The sequence below is a fragment of the Manis javanica genome, chromosome 5 (genome assembly GCF_040802235.1).
Source record: "Manis javanica isolate MJ-LG chromosome 5, MJ_LKY, whole genome shotgun sequence".
NCBI lineage: Eukaryota > Metazoa > Chordata > Mammalia > Pholidota > Manidae > Manis > Manis javanica.
In genome coordinates this window covers 138823185-138841293 of record NC_133160.1, presented here as the reverse complement: position 1 = coordinate 138841293, position 18109 = coordinate 138823185, and the positions used below count along the sequence as shown (strand labels likewise).

At 40.0% G+C, this 18109-nt stretch overlaps 1 protein-coding gene across 1 annotated transcript in view; it reads left to right on the top strand.

Annotated features, from left to right (window-relative positions):
* Positions 1 to 2624: 2624 nt before the first annotated feature.
* GRXCR1 (glutaredoxin and cysteine rich domain containing 1) overlaps positions 2625 to 18109 on the top strand; it is a 113588-nt gene continuing 98103 nt past the window's right edge. The window contains exon 1 of the mRNA XM_037002528.2: positions 2625 to 3008. Coding sequence (XP_036858423.2) covers positions 2625 to 3008 — 384 coding nt within the window. The remainder of the gene's footprint in view (positions 3009 to 18109) is intronic.

Genomic DNA, 18109 nt, shown 5'->3' with positions numbered 1-18109 from the left:
GGAGTGGTGAGCAGAACATTCTCACTAAGGTATGCTAGAATTTGAAACACAGTTCCTTTGACTCAAATATCTTGCTCATGTTATAGCATACTTTCCAACTGAAAAGCCTAGAAAACTAGAGCTGGGGCAGATTAAATAGGAAGCTTGGGACAAAAAGAGTAATCGGATTTCATTTTTTTTTGATTAGGCTAATATCTATGCCCTCTCCACTAGCTACTGTATATTCTAAAAGATCTGGATATTTGGATGTAATATTGCATTGTTATTTTCCTTCCACCCCAATAAGTGTTTCTTCTCTGAAGTACTTGTTATATACTCTGACTATATACTCTTTTACTTTGCCAAGTTAAAGCCATTTTATATTGTCAGTTAGATATAGTTGATACAGCTTCCTAACCCCCAGCACTTCACTCTCCTCTCATTATTTTCTGGCACCCTATAGAATTCTTTAATGTTTGGTTTCCAATTTGATTAGCCATGAGGTAGAGTCTCTCATTTTACTCCATCTTTCTCTTCAGTAAGAGTTCAATATGAAGAAAATATTCAGAATGAACATCATCAGTAGTGTTCAAAAGCTAGAAAACAATAACATCAATGACATAGACTGCTTTCAATTTGGCCAAGTGAAAATTATTGAAAATTGATAATATTCAATGTTGATACTGGCAAGAGTACAGTAAAACAGGAACTCATCTACTGGTGAAAGTGTAAATTATACAGCTTTCCTTGCAAGTAATTGGCAGTTTGTACCTAAAGCTTTACATTTTAAAAAATTCTCAGCCTATCAATTTTACCCAGTAGAATTTATACTAAAGAACTACTTGGATATGTACACTGAGTTTTGAGCAAGAATATTCACTATAGCGTTACTAAATATTTTAAATAATTTTAACATCTAGCAGTCCAGAAAGAGTAAAATGAAATATGGTACAGCTATTAGGACTTCTAATATACACATAAAGCTCATAGAAATAAAGATATATGAAATGACTCACTATATAATGCTGAATGAAAAAAGCAAGATATTAAATAAATGCAGTATGATTATATATAAAAGTCCATTAGTTAGATTGAGTAATGATAGCTTCTATAACAATCATTCCTTAAATTTCAATCTTCTTTGCTTAATACAATAAAGGCTTATATTTTTCATGACATAGTCCTATGCAGGGTGATGGTAGTTGTGAATTTTTCTGCTACTCTGATACACTCAGTATTTGGCTTTAAGATTGCTGGGGCCATCCAGCTAATGGATGGAGAAAGAAGAGAAATTACATGGACAGTTTTATTGCCCATGTCTTAATTGCCTTGGTCTACAAATGATGCATCACTGTTGCTCACATCCCATTAACAAAAGCTAGGCATTCCTGTCCTCTTCCTTTAAATGCAAGAGGCTGGACAGTGTCATTTTGTGAGCATCTGAGCACCTCATATTCATATACACTGGAAAAAGATACAAAAAAGTTAACATCTCTAGTCAGATTATCTGTGCCTTTTATTTTCAACTTTGTGGTATTATTTTCTGAGTTTTTTAAAATAAGTATAAATGAAGTTCACCAGCAGATAAAACTAAGAATATTAAAAAACTTAGGTGCAGTATAAAGGCCAGCTGCTTCTCCTTCTTCTGGATGTGCAGAAAGTTCAGGGCAGTGTGGTGTGAGTTTCAGTATGGCCTTGTATCTAAAGATTCTTCAGGTGCTTGCCAAATGATAGAAAATCCACTGAGCACAGGCAAGGAGTACTCTTCTCTATGCATGGGTGATTTGGATATAATATTTATCAATGCTGATCACCTGGATTACTGTGGCTGATCAGCTGGCTTGGAGGATTTTCCATACTTCCCTCATTGTTCCATATGTTTCTTTTCCAAAACCCTTTGCTCTGTGGAAGAGAACAATGTTTTCTGCTAGCAGAAGTGCGAAGGAAACAAAACAAAAATTCTCTCTTTTCATAGTTGGTTAAAAACTTATTCTTTAATGAAACCATTTGTGCATGAAGGTGTAGATTGAAAATTTATCTTATACAATGTGGATGAAGTCTGATGATTTAATAAGAACTAATATAAATAACTATGCAGGAATGTAGCATGTTCATTGCCCTTTTTAAACATCACCCATTGATAGCAGAGGACAGAAGAAATAAGTACTGTAAGACTATGACACCTCCCATCTTATACATTTGATTCCTTATCTATCTCTGGCCTCCACTGTGGACAATGAACTCTAGAGCTGTTTCTGCTGCTAAGATCCTTTTCAATTGTTCACCATTGGCTTTAAAGTTCAAGTTTTTCATTTCTTTGCCCCATATTTATTTTCTGCTTCACTGCATGCCACTTTTTTTTTTGCACTTATCCTGTTAAGGCGTCCACCATGACTTTAATATTTAAAGACTGAGATCATTTTTCAGGTTTTAGTTTAAAGGTAACCATAGCACACACACACATTCATTATTAATAGCAGAGATGCACTGTAAGTTCTTGGGAATCTTCTTTCCTCTCAATGTTAGTTTTGTATGAGTGCTGCTGTCACTAGAATTAAGCTCTGATATTGCTGTGTATCAAGGAGACTAAGGCAATAGCAAGGGAGCCAGAATCATGTGAACTGTTTATGTGGGTGGATGTGACCATGCTGAAAAGGGAGACGAAGCCAGAGCATGCCAGGCCCCGGAAAGTTCGGTTTCGGATCGCATCATCTCACAGCGGGCGCGTTCTGAAGGAAGTGTATGAAGATGGACAGCCATCAGGTTCTCTGGATTCTGAATGTGCCAGTATCTGTGGGATAGATGGACTCAGCGAGTCTGATGGACAGCAAAATGGTCACATAGGATCTGAAGGTGATGAGCATGAGAACGATCAAGATAACTTGCTGGCATTAGTGAGGGCTGCCATTGAGAAGGGTTTTGGTACAAGAAGAATAAACATTTTAAGCAAAAATGGCACAGTCAGAGGCGTCAAATACAAAGTGAGTGCTGGCCAAGCTCTGTTTAACAATTTGACCAAAGTATTGCAGGTAAGTTATTGCACTTTGCTCCTCTTGAGCTTTGTTCCTAAATCATTATCTCAGCACCTCTGTTCTCCAGTGTACAGCAGGCTTCTCTTATTCTTGACTCTTGCATACTTCATGAGCCACTCCTCCATCTAAGATATTGTCTCATTGAGCAGAAATAGGGTCATTATACTTGGCAAACTAGATTGACTTCTCAAAGCCAAATTTCTAACATTTAAGTGGTCTTTTCTTCTAGGGTATGATGACTGAAACAGTATATCTATTTCTTAACTGAGGAAAAAGACAAGACTCTAGTGTTCAAAGCATCTGAGCAAAACTTAGAAGTTACTTTCTGGTTTATCATCCTCAAGACACCGGTGTTGCATTTATCATCACTTGCATGGAGTTAAATCAGAAAAGACTGAGTGTTGCATTGAGGGGAGTCAGATTCAGTTGGGATGTAAAGGCTAACATAACTTTCCCCCATTACTGAGGAGGTTGCAGGTTTCGTCTGAAGTACATGTCTCCATTCATTTGCCTTGAAGAACTCTGGAGCAGCACATGAAAACGTTATTTCTCTATAAGTAACAGATTGAGATCCAGATTTTATAGTAAAGAATTAGCCCTTAAAATGTGATAGATTTTGAACAGTAATGTAGGAATGCATTTATTCAGGTCCCGGGGCCTTTGGCAATGATCTAATATTAAGACAAGTTTTTGAAATTGCCTGGAAGCATTGGTAAAATGATTTTCTGTTAAAAACAGGCATCATTATTTCAAGAGTTGAATTCATAATCACTATCATTAAATTAGCAAACCATTACTTTTCATTGTAATACCAATTTATATTGTTCTCAATATTTAAATAAAATAATCTCTTGTGATTAATTATTCAGTGCCTCTACATTGTCTAAAGATGCAGGAGTGGTGGAAAGAAAATATTTTAACCAAAGGTATTTGACTGTTTTTCATTTCAAAGGAAGTATTTGAAAAGATCACATCATGAGAATTTAAAAAAGAAATTAAACTGTAAAAGCAATGAGGATCAAAGTTTTTTTCGTATATTGAACTTACCCATTAAAGTTTTCACAGGTTAGGAATGGGGGTGAAGAATTAAAAATCAGAAACTGGTGAATGTGTTTTATTAGATTGGAAACAATCTTGTATAGAAATCTAGAGATGTGACTGTTAGTGGTATCTATGTTTCACCCAGGGCAGAAATTATGACTGCCAAGGCATAGACCAAGACTCTAGCAATTAAGTTGAAAAATATTTGCATTTATTGTGATTAATGTAACTTGTCACGATTTGAATTGCTGGAGGGGTCATTCATAAAACTTCTTTACTAATTTTAGTACTTTGATTTCAATTTGTTTGTTTAAATCTCTCCCAAAACTATCCCTGATGAATAAATACCTTAAATCTTCAAAACATGCAAAAGAAAACTTTTTCTCTTTATGGTTTTATTCTGATAGCACAAAAATTTGCAAATAGGAAACAGAGGAAATTCTGAAGTCAAAAAATTAGTACTAGACTAGGTAACAATACTTACTTGTATATTTCTGCTAGGTATAATTTTCATTGCCTTTTTAAAAAAAATCCAATGAAACTCATTTTCTAATAAATTAACACCACTACACCTACCCTCTGCTTTAAGGGGACAATGGTGGCTACAGGAAGAGGTCCCACAAAGTCTTTGGTATTTATTTATTTTTTTTCCAGTTGGTCTTTCTTTCTTTGTAATGTGGGTAAAGTCATCAGCGTATTGTAAGTATTCACAAACTTTGACCATCATTGTTAGTTACATCATCACCACCACCATCGAGGAATATTCTCTAATCTCTCCGAACAGAAACGGATATTACAGGAGGGGCTACCCTGGGTTAGGGCCGCCAGTTGCTCTATCCCAGGGGGCTCCGTTCATGTCACTGGGTGAGCAGCACCCCTTGGAGTTGGGCAGTACCACCTCTGCAGCATTATGTAGAGTTGACTTGATACTTGCTGCTTGCTAAGGGATGGGTGTCTGTATGGGGAGATGAATGTCTTAGGCATATTTCTTAAGGTGACTGAGCAGGTTTCCACAGTCATGTCGCAAGGCAGTAGCAGAGGAGCCCCAGGAGCTAAAAGTGGAAGTTATCATTCAGTTAGTCCCATACATGGTTATGGGACCAGATGTGTCTCTTCCCTTGGATCTGCATGTATTTTCCATATCCCTTGGAAAGTAGGGAGCAAATTGAACGAGATGTAACTATAACATAGCAACTTCTCTCAGGGAGGAAAAAGTGAGGAGTGGTATCTTGAATATTTGATTAAAGTTCCAAAGCACAGCCAATCTTACTTAAGCAAGGAACTGTGATTGAAGAAACAGCCAGGTCTTTCTTCCTGTTTTAAGTAATAAAATCTTGAAACACTCAACCTGAGAGGAAACCCTAAATATAAATAACATTTTTCAAAGACTCTATAAATCACTTTGCTTCCTCTCCATTAGTTTCCCATTCTGTTACTCCTTTCTCATAAAACATTGGCATGTGCCTTGCAAAAATTTCAACTGTGCAGAGAATAGTCACTGAAAGTATTTGTTTCAAACATTTTTACTTCTTAACAGCACTTATTTAGGAAGTTGTCTATAAAAGGGATAGTAGAATAAATTTCCATTTAATTTGTTAATTAATTTATCCTATAGAATTCTGGGTAATCAAGGATATGCCATATTAATCAAGGTTTTTAAGAGTAGTAATGGAAGAGGAGGCAGAAGAGAGAAAGCTCACCTGGATGCTCAGGTGGGCCTTTTGTAGAGGGTGGTTTGCCAGCAGGTCTAGATTATGGCTCTTCAGATGCAGGTGCTTGACTTTTCCATTTCTCCCAGAGATGACAAGAGTATAATGATCAACAGAGGCCAATTTGGAAATCTGGAAACCTAGAATCTAGTCATGGCCAACAATGAGCTCTTTGGATTGTTCTTATATAGAGTTTGAGAATAGTCGATCTAGAATATAAAAGGGAAATTCATCCAGTTTCCTGGAGTTAAAATATTCCGTAATGTTTTTTATTTCTTCAGTATTTAATGAGGAAAACAAAAAAAGATATGAATTGATATATGATTTGTTTTTCTGACCATTTTAGATCACAAGGAGGGTCGTTCTTGAGCCAAAGATAAAGATATCCTGACAGACATCTTTCCTATTGGTATCCTAATTTATCACTTAATTGCTTTGGAACAGGTGCAGACATTACCAGTACGGACTGATGTAGGTGATCTGTTTTACTTCTCTTTAATAATTCTGCTGTGAAGATATTTCTACCTAGATAAAGGATTTTACTACTCATTACTGGGAATTTTTAGAAAAATATATTTCTTATTTATTTTTAAAAGTTAGTCACTGTTACCTCATGTGAGACTAATTACAAAACCACTATAGAGCTCACAGATCTCATCACCCAGTTTGCATGATTAGATTTGAGATATGCTTTGCTGTGAGCAGCAACCTATTTCCAAAGTCTCTTAGGGTGGGTCAATGATGCAGTTAATTAAGGTCATTTGTTTTTTTCTAATTTGTTCTTATAGGATTAAATTTTAGACAGTAATTAAATATCAGACAGGAATCTATTCTTGACTTTACCCTCAACTTTGTATACTCTGTTGTACACTCTGTTAGAATCGTCTACTATAATTTCCATAATTTCAATTTTCTCCAAGTTTAAAATGAGCATATTAGAAAAAAGTAGATGAAAAGAAGGAAAATAATTGCACCACGTGCTGCTATAATTTTCTGACTTCTTTCTAAGAACTCAAACATATAACCTCCATCTATGTATGTACATGCACATCTATGGTTAGTGTGCTTATATTTGTGAGCATAATACATTTCAAGACAAAATAATAAAAATAATGCATTTGCAGAATGATTTACATTTTGCAAAGGGATTTCATATATATTATTTTACTTAATTTTATATGAAATTTTATGAAGTAAGGGAAAATTACTATTATAATGCCTATTTTTTACATAACAGAGTATTAGAAAAATCAATTGCTTGGCTTAAAGCTTGTAAAAAGAACTCTGCCTTTCTTTGTTTTGTAGTTTTTAGGTTTTAAAAGTATAATGCTATATGCAAACCTTCCAACTTTACCTTTTGAAATGTTAGGCTTACAAATACAAAGATTTATAAGACTAAATATATCATGTTATGAAGTAATCTGGTCTTTTGAAGCTCTAGGATTTTTTATATTTGGTTAGCAGATTTTAAAATGTATTACTTATTGAACATTCAATCTTCACCTAGGGAAGTTTTTCTGCAGAGTTATAAAGCTTCTATTCAGTTTAAATTGCACTTTAAAATTTTCAAAACTTATCTCCATAACATTATTTGATCAAATTATCATGAGATTGTAAAGGTCGACACCGGAAGTGGATGGCCCGGTGAACTCAAGGAAGATGGCCGCTCAGTGTTGTTCGCTCACTTTAGGATGGATGATACGAAAAGGAGTTTCTGGTTGTACTTATTACCCACCTCTGGGTCACTGAGTCTAGCTTGGGGAACAGGAGAGCATTCCAGTGAAAACAAGACAATACTCTTGATGATTCCTTGGTGCCAGTGGCTTATTTGTACCCTCTGGAGAAATAATAGCAGGAACAATAATAATAAACATTGACCAAGTATTTGCTGAATGCCAGACATTGTTCTCATTATTTAGTTGTATTGACCTATTTTTTTCTTACAACAGCTTAAGGAGTTACTATCACTATTAGTTAATAATAATTTGAGCTTCTCCTCTGTGTATGAAAGAAACATTAAGTTACAGGATTTGAAATCTCATTTTTCAAGAGAAGTTCTTATGTAATGTTATATCAAAGTTAAGTGTCTACTACTAGAAATACTGCTTTTTAGCTATCAGGAAGTAGGCAAGAAGCTCTAGGATTTTTTATATAGTTCTGAATGGCACAAGAAACTACAATAAGAAATTAGGTGATTTGTCACCCCAAAAGCAGAGTAAAAAAAGCAACAAAAATTAGCTGGTAAAACACAGATGTATTTCTTATGTACAATTGAAGATTTGCAAACTCATGGACCATTGACTCCTGTGCCACCTTCCACATACCATCCCTTTGCTTTACTTGGTCACAGCACTTGACACTGATACTGACTGGGACCTCATTAAAGGTTCTTCTTTAAGTTAGTGAATTAAATACAATTCTCTTAAATCATGAATATTTTCTTCTTTTCCATCTCTTTGGTTCTGGAGGTTTCCATATTGGGTAGGAATAGAGTTTGCATGGTGATGTGTTAGTAGCTTGCTCCATTCAGTGTGTGGTTTGTGGGTTATCTTCAGTATTTATTCAATCATTTATTTACTTACCATTTACTGCATGTCTATTATGGAGTAGGCATTATGCTGGATAATGTGAGGAATAAAACCCAATTTCTGCCTACATGGAATTCAATAGTAAATTGTGAATGGCTGTATCAGGTGATTCCTGGGAGATTCAGATACAAAACTGAATTTTCCATCTCCAGAGGATTCTCCCTCCCTAGCTTCTGCTGCCCATTCTTCATTTTTCCAATGGTTATAATTTTCTCTGTTTAGTCTTTTTTCTTATTAGACCATCATGTTATTGCATCTCTTTTTTCAGCTTCTCTTGCTTCCTTTATGATTTAGATCCATCTCAAGGCCCAAAAACTGAGGGGTAATCTATATAATTAATGATTCTCATCTTGATCCTACGAGTCTCCAGAAGTCAGGAATGGCGAGTCTGACCATGAGCACTGATTTATCCAAGTTCTATGAATCTTATTAAAACTCTTTAGTTCAGTGAGCATCTAGTTGGAATGTCACTCATGCTCCTCTGTTCATCATGTATCCTTGAATCATCATGACATGGGGTCATCATGACATTGTAATCCGTGGAAGTTTGGCTTTAATTTCTTGAAGCTTAATCTTATGAATCTTCCTGAGTTCTGACTTTTGAACAACATGCTGAGTAAATGCACAGATTCCACGAGATGACTTGAAACTGCTTAATGAACTCTTACTGGAAGCCCATGGTTACATAATTAAGGAGTTAGCACCTGATGTTTCCAACTTTATAGAAGCAATATAACAGCAGGAAGAGACAAACAACCTTTGGGTGGTCTGCTTATGCTTGTAGAGTTTCTGATATTTCCTCTGAAACTCAGTCTTTTCAATTTTGTATAAAAGCAATATAAATATTTAATAGTCTATAAATTGACACACTATGTAAATACATTAACCCCTTAATCATTATTCCCTGGAAGGAATTTAAAAAATTATATACAAAAAAATGTCATACAGAAATTTTAGGTATCTTTGCTCAGTTTTATTTTTATAGTAATTCATTATATCACCTAATTGCTGACAAATTATTTATGCCTTAGAACATTTCATTAGGAAGAAAGAAATGGATGTACATTTTGTTCATTAACTCTCAGTTACTAGAACAAATTATAGTGATATTCCTTATTTTACTGATTCCTAAACAACAAAATTAGTGTTAGTTTCTAACCTTGGGAGCTTCCCTGTACAATCTGAAAGTACTCCCCTTATGCAGAGGGCAGGGAGAGACTGAAGAAAGAGGCAGGCCGCTCCAGATTGGTAGATGGTAGGTTTAATAAGCAAGGAAACTTACATATAAGGCTTCCTTTGAGTGGTTGCAAGACCAGTGGATTTCCACATCTGCCTACTGGAAGCTTAAAAGTTTGTGCAGAGGCTCTAACTGGGTTAAGTCATGCACAAGATCCAGATCTCAACATCACCTTACTCTCAAGGCTGTGTCTTTGGCACAGCTCCCACTGTGGGAACAGTAGACAGAGCTCACATTCCAAGGACAGGGGAGGGGGGAAAGAGTGCCTGCTTGCCTGGGTCTAGCTTGAGGCTCAACTCATGGCCACATCCTTTTCATTACCTTCCCCAACAATTAGACCATGAAAGAATTAAGTTGCTCCTTTTTGTACTTTTTTATGTAACTAATGGTATGGAATTAAAGATCATTATTATAGGAAAACTCTGAAGGCTTGAGCAGTCTACAAAGTGGGCAGAGTAGCAAAGGCCAAGTTATTGATTTGTGTAAGATAGTTTTGCTTAAAGAGTAGGCCTGGGGAAATCATGCTGTAGTAAGTCAGGATAGTCAAAGCTCTAATAGGAAAATAGCAAGGAGAAAGACAGGGTGCCAAGCCAGTGGACACTACATGAGGGTCATTTTAGGAAGGGGAGAGGAATTGGATGGACTGTGACCTCAGGGGAAGTTGGCAGGCCTAGAGATTGGGGCAAAGGTCTTCATGGGGTAGAGCAGGGCCAGCATGGAGAAGCTGTGGAGCGACCCTGCCCATGGGTGCCCAGAAGCAGACTGTGCTGCAGAACAGCCATCCTGCACATTACCTGGCATAGGGTCAGGGTCACCTGTCCTCTCACAGTTGTCTCATGAGCACCTTCTTTTGACAGTTGTCAACACACTGCTATGGAACATCTCGTAGAACCGATGCCCTCTCATGTTCCAAGATTCTGCCGAGCTCCTTCCAAACTGTCCCAGGTAAACCTCTTTTCAGTGACACAAGACCCATGATTTTCCTCAAAAATAAAGGGCAGGACCTTTGGCATCCAGATTAATCATGCTGGTTATGTGAAAAATAAAGCCTACAGCATCCACAGGTAGGAAGGACTGAGCAATGATCACTCACCCAGTGTATCAGTAAATATGAACCAGTGGGCTTATTGTAACACAGAAAGAGAAGAGAGAAAATGATGTATAAGTGGTTGTGACACAGACTCTGTTGCCCTCAGAGGGTCCTGTGGGTTTCCCCTTATTAAGTTCTTTAAGAATGACTCTTACACATTACTCTTATGATACCAGAAACTTTTTTCAGGAAGGAAGGGAGGCATTGTGTTCCCAAAGATTCATTCATTCTGATTCCTACAATCTCAGGGAAATAACTATGATCTGTGAGAAGCAGATTGCTAATAGTCACGGCACAGACCTTGCATGTGGACCCAGTTGAATCAGTGTCCAGCAGTACTGGGCTTCTACAGTCATGGAACTTCGTTCGTGATTCAAAGGCAGCAGCAGGGGCTGAAGGCTGGAGATTTGCCTCTCTGAGCACCTGGTGCTCTTACCTGTAGATCTAGTACAACATACAGTTAGGCACTTTGCCAGTTAAAAGAAAGTATTAGGAAATCTATTAAAAGGATAGCACAAATAAACCAACTGTCATTTATGGGGGCTACTACCTCTGTTTCTCATCACACAGAAAACTAGATGGAACTTCAGGATGTAGCTGCATAGATTCTCTTAATTAATCACAGCTGTCAAGACTCCTCCTCTGATTGTGGGATTTCTCTTTTTATATGTACATCTATTTTTTTCTTTTATTTGTCTCAGTTTATGCTAACATCAGCATCCCCCAAGGCCACTGCTGCCTGCCTTAATGACAAGGTGGTTTTCTCAGGAGTGCTTTTCATATTTTTGGGAAGGATTTCTGGAGACGCAACTATACCCCTAAAGCGACTTGGTGGTGGGAGCTTAGAACTGAAGCTGACCCAAAGCCTGTGCTGCAAATTAGGCTGCTGCCGGCTCAGCGTGCATGACAGTCCCGTCCTATCTTCTACCCCTGCTTCTTTCTGTTGGATGTGGAAATGTGAGACGCCACTGACCATGACAGGGAATGTCATTTGACTTGGTTTTTCCCTGTTATATTAGAAGTGATGCTTGGCTCCTATTTGAAAGGGGGACAGGAAGATCTATGTCAGTCACTTCTGGGGTTTGTTCCCCCATTCTGTCATCTGCAGGATATGCAGGTTTGCTGGGGCCAGAAAACCGAGATATGGCCCCGGCGCACGGCATCTGCTGGACCATCCTCATTGCTGCCCCTTCAGCCCCCGGTGCTGCGAGGAAGCTGCAGGCATGAGGCCCGTCATAGAAGTCTTCTCTCAGAATGTCCAACTTTTATTTCTTCCAATTCTTGGAACTACTCAACTTCATCATTTTTATGTCCAGGCTTTTTTGAAAACAGGGACAAGACTCAAGTTTCTAAGAATCAAAGCCCTACTTTTCTCTGTGAGAGAAAGAAGAGACAAATGCCATAATACCCTACTAGTGTACTGAGTGATTTTTGTGTTCTCTTACCCTTTATTAATGGGTAAGAGGAGGATTCTCTGGAGGAAGATGACCTGGTTTCAGATGCAGGGTCTGCTGTTTCTTGGGTGGGTATTCTGGGGAAATTCACTGAACTTTTGTAAGCCCTATTTTCCTGGGGGTGGGGGTGATAGTAATAACTATTTCCTATGAAGTGAACTATTGTGCATATAAGCCTTTTGTGCAATGCCTGGCACATTGTAAGTGCTCAATAAATACTGTTGTTATTTTTATTATCCATCTCCCAAACAAATGGAATTGATTAATATTGCTAAGTACTCTGATAGGCAATGAGGGTACAAAGATAAATCATCATTTCTACCCTCAGAGGGAATTCCTTCTTATGATGAAGGCAAAGTCTTACAGTTACTGTAAAATGTAAGTACTCAGGAGTTTCCTGGGGCACAGAGGCAGGACATCTGGCCCAGTTCTATAAATCTTAAAGAGAGCCTGTTCCCCTCATACAACATCCTCTAAAACTAGAGCTGCGTGGGAAGCCCCAGGCCACCTCTCAGATGGCATCACGCTGCTGCAAGCTTTACTGGTGGAACTCACTTCCCTTCGGGAAATCTCAGCGGCTGCCTCTAAACTTGGCTTAGCCTCTGTGACGACGCACACCTGTTTTCCTGAGACCAATTCCTCTCTTTGAAATCCTGTCTGGGCGCCAGCCCCTCCTTGTGCCTTTGTCTTGGATTCCCCAGTTTTCACCTCCCGTGGCTGCATGGCCGCGTGTTTGTCAGCCCGGCTGTGCTGCAGTTGGCCCCAGACCTGTGAGCTCAGCCGGCCACCCACGTGCCGTGTGCCTGGGCAGTTCTCTCCAACACCTGTCATCCCAAAGCCTGGCCTGCTCCTTCGGTGCACAGGTAGATTCTCTCTCTTCTTCAGTAATAGCCTGGATTGACTTGTTACGCCTTTCAACATGAATCAGGGGGTTGTTTGCATTTATATGGGAAGTGCTCTGCTATAAGCCACAGGTGGACTATTAGACATGGTTTAAAATATACAGTTATTATAGCAATTAAGAAGTTAAAAAAAAAAGGCTGTTTCTGAGGTTGTTTGGTGGCTTGATAATGTGATAAACAACCTGGCTGCTCTTGTTCTGCTTTATTATCCTCAGCTTGTTTGTGTTGTTCCCCATGGACTCATGATAGCTGCCATAGCTTAAAGCCAGGTCAGAGTTATAAACAAAAAGGGAGGGGTAGCAAAAAAGGATATTCTATCAGAAAGGAAGAGAAAATTCCAGAAACTTCCCAGAAACATTCTCTTACATTTCATTGGCCAGAATAGGGTCCCCTGGGCCACTCTTTGTCATAACAGGAGGCTGAGAATGTGAGAAAGTGGCATTGCCTCTGTGGTAGAAGAGACCGTGGAGCAAGGGGCTGGAAACAGCTGTTGGATAAACAAGCAACAGTGCCTGCTACGCTGTTATGTAAGGATTTTGATAAGAATTTTTATTTTATACAGTTTAATTTATGGGGAATCTTGCTACTAGAATTACAAAAGCACTTTAATAGTGATCAAATTCCATAGCCTATGTGCATTTATTTTGCTTGTCCTTGTTTTTTGCTGTCTTTCCAGGTTAATTTCTTCTTAATTGTTTTCCTCCAGTATTCATTCCTTTTGATTTTGGGCTGCCATCCATATTTTCTCAGTGTCTTGCCAATGGGTTTCAGCCCTAGGCAAGTTCAATGGGACCAAGGAATGACAATGAATATTCTTGGGGTGAAAGTGTTTACACCCAAATTTATTCCCACAGTGGCAGGTCAGTCATTGGAACCTGTCCATTCAGAGTGAGTCTGCAGGCAGCAAGCCAGTCTCTGCTTCTGGGCCCACAGCCGCCTCAGTCTCTGTCCTCGGCGCTGCCACCATTCGGGTCTCTGCTCTCCTGCACCCTTCTAGCCCTGCAGCCTGTGCAGCCCAGAGCGGTGGGCAGAGCTCTTTGTATAGAGTCAATAGCAATGCACTGTCCACATGTCTATAGTGTGCTAGTCAACCAGGGCCAGGTGAGAATCCTGGCCACAGGAACCTTCACTTTATCCACACTCCACTCCTCCAGGATTCTCACCTCTCAATCTATGTGCCCTCACTCTTCTGCAATGGTGCCTGTGGGAGGAAGCTGGAACATTGTAACCAAATTCCATAATAACATAATACAATATACAAATAACAAAAATGATGACAACTTATAACAACCCTCAAGCCTGAGGAGATCCATTGCCACTCAGTGGTCATCCTGGCTGTATTCAAACCAGTTCCACTCAAATGAGTTAACCAAAAGGACCATGGGTGGGCCTTACAATACCCACCTTCTCAGCCTCCCCAGCAGAAAGTCTTGCAGACACACAGGCAGATCTTGTTGCTTTGTCTCTGGCTTCTGCTTCATCCTCAGCAGTGAGAACTACTGCTTGTTTCAATTGTAGTCACAGCTCCAGTAAGAGCCTATTTTACTTTCCATCCAATTTTCGTCTGTCTGCTCCTGCCTTTATCAAGTCCTTGTGACCTTCACGGGACCCTTTAAATTCTTCCTTTGAGTAGCAGACCGTCTTTCCTTTTGTGCTTTCATTGCATGGCCCTGAAGGTAGAAGCAGAGCATGGAGTGCTCCACGACCTGGGGAGGGGGCTGCACCTCTCCTGCAGGAACCCGTGGTGGCAGAGTCTTTATTTTCTTTTGGGCTTTCCACCAACTTTCAACCGGGTGGGGTTTCAATTGAGGAGGGGCTGATGCCTCCTGCATAGGCAGGGCCTCCACCCCCACCTGTTTATCAAACCTCTGCTCCTCCATTTCTGGGGCTGACGGCTCCACTACATCCTTGACCTGCCCCACATCACTTGGCAGCCTGCACTCTTGTGCTGCTTCCTCTCTGGCTACCACCGCATCCTTTACCATTTCCATAGCACCTCGTAGTGATGCCATTTCAGTCACCAACAAATTTTTTACCTCCTCACTGGCACCTCACAGCTTACATTCTCATGCTGCCTTTTCTCATGCTTCCTGCAGGAGGGTGTCTTTCTCCCTTACGGCTTTTCTCAATATTGTGAGAAGAAAACTCCCCACCATTTCCGTGGCCTCATGGGCACTCTGTTCCTCTAAGGAATTCCCTATTTTTCTAAGGGCCAACTTCACTGCCTCAGGTGTTATCTCCACCCCTTCTCACTCTTGGGGTGGGGACCAGTTGTCTAGGAGGCAAGCCATGTCGGACCACATGTCTGCTGGGGGACACTTAAATGTGTCCCCGTCCATAGGGGCAGCCGTGGAAACACTCCTCCATGAGGGCAGCCTGTTCCATTCCTCTGTCAACAATGAATCCTACCAACTGTTGCCAGTTGTTTTATCAATGGGCTTCAGCCCCAGGCAAATTCACTGTGGATTCAGTGAGACCAAGGAATGACAATGGAACATTCTTGGGGTGAAAGGGTTTATACCCAACTTTATTACCACCTTGGCAGGTCAATTACTAGAATCTCGTCCACTCAGAGTGAGTCTGCATGCAGCAAGCCAATCTCTGCCTCTGGGCCTCTCTACCCCTGCAGGTGTTTCAGTTTCTGTCCTTGGTGCTGCTGCCACTCCAGTTTCTGCTCTCCTGCAGCCATGCCACCATGTTGCCCAGAGCACTGGGTGGAGCTCTTTATACAGAGTCAATAGCAATGTATTGCCCACACATGTGCAGTAAGCTAGTTGATCAGGGCCAGGTGAGAATCCTGGATATAGGAACCTTCACTTTATCCACACTCAGGTCTAGAGCTTTTTACCTAATGGTTTCAATTATTCTAGCACTAGAACTTCAGAAACCTCAAATAACATTGGGATGGTAAAAAATGTATTACTAAATGACAGCAGTGAAAATCTATTAGTTACCTATGATATCTGTAGCAATTTAAAACAGGTGCATGCCACATTTGACTTAAGCTGAGCAATCAAATACAGGAACTTCTCCAAAGAGAGCATATTGCTTTATTTCTCCCCTTCTGCTTGCCTATATTAAATCAAAAACAAAGTAAAATACAAAAACACAGTGACTACAGAGTCACAGTGGTCATTCCCACAGCTCCTTCCTGTTCCTGGCCTCTGAAGCCAATCACCTCAGGGGCTCTGCAGTCAGTGAGGTGGAACTCATTTCACATTTGAGAAGAACAATGATAGGAAAGCTCTCTGCATGCAGAGCAGGGCAGACCCTCTCTCAGGAAGCTTTTTAGCAATGCAGCTCCAGCTTTCCTGATTCTGCTAGTCATAAACAAGCTTTTTCTGGGGATTACTAAAAAGAATACTATTAGTATCAGTAATAAGAACAACCCTTTACTGAATGCTTACATACTCAGAAATTATCTTGTCAAATTTTCTCTTACAATGCTGTTTTCTTAAACATGACAGAAAATTTGCAAGATGGATATTATCTCATTTTACATGATATAAACTGACTACATCCCAGTACAACTTATAGGAAAATAAAAAACATTTGTCTCCAAATATTTTGGCCTTCATTTTGATATTCCAGCTGAAATTCTTCCCATCATTTTCTCCACTTTCCTACTCAGAGATCTCCTCCATCTTACACTGAGTTCCCTAGAAGCAGAACCTGAGCTTGGACGTTTTTTGACGAAGCACTCTTAGAAGAAAGGAAATGCAGGAAACAGGTCAGGGCAGGAAGAGAGCTAAGCAAGGGAACCATCTTGGCTGGACACCAACCTCAACCTGGATACTCAGAATACAAATTGTACCTTGAAGCAAGGGAATGACATTTTCTATGGCCGTGTCAGTTTGTCATTGGCCACTGGCTGTCCCTGCATGTGTGTGTCTGTCTGTACGTGTGTGTATCAGTTTTTAGCAGCCAATATCTACAATAGCCACAGTTAGTGGAATACATTTTAGCCCCCACTCTGCAGTAGGTATTGTAGTGATAGCTGATATTTATTTTCTCCCTCTTTTACTATTCACTTAAGATTCCCCCTTCTAGCTGTCACCGCTGCTTATCTATGTGGTTTGCATGGTTGGATGACCTATGTGCTCAGTCCCTTTAGAGTCTGAGTCTCTGGTCACTATGCCCTTATCACACAATGAGAAATGGTTTCCCATTTGTATTTAAAACCAAGTCAGTACCAAGAGAGGCACCTGAGCACTAGGCATACTTTTGTCTGCCCTAATATGTAGCAGCAGTTCTGCCTCCTCAGGACAGTCAGGGTTAATTACCTCTGCTGGTATGGTGACTCCTTCTTATGCCAGCTTGGATTACTGTCCGGATGAGCCTAAGGTGATCGGATGTCACTGTAGCTTTAAGTGTAGTGAGCCTCTTACTGTGTTGCTTGATAGAAGTATCACCTTCTAGGACCACAGACTTAGACTATAAATACCTAAAATTTGCAGGAGTGGAAAGCACAATTCCCCAGGTGGGTGGCTAGAGTGATGGGAAATGGAATCATGCCTACTTCTCCACACTGGTTCCTGGACGAATGAGCTGTTGGCAGTAGAGCATCATAAAGTGACCATTGGTTCAAGGTGTAAGTGGCATACTGAGGAAGGATATCTTCAGGGAATCGTCTCCAAGCCGATGCATCCCCTATACCTTCAGATGCTGCTCTAAATCTCTATCAGATGGCAGGTTCCGGATGGTGTGCTTTATGGTAGGACTAGTGCTCCCTGCTTGAGTAGCTTTCTTGGGCTTATGAACCTGCCTGATACCTTGACATCTTAGATAAAGTACTTTCATTTCATGGTGGCTTGCTACTAGACCTACTTGACCTTATGATTTTGTGACTGGACAGTATACATCCACAAAGAAGCACACATCGAAAATAGCTCTAATGGCCTGGGAGGGTAAGTGCTCAGTTTCTACCTGGGTCCAGGCCTTCCCAGAGCTGATTTTCAAAGCTGTGCAGTTTTTTCCTGCTGCTGGTATGGCCGTAAACCAGAACCCTAAGGGCTGGTGCTATGTCTTTCCCATTGATGTTGGTCAGAGGTCCAACTCAGTGTTCTTTGCCAAGACA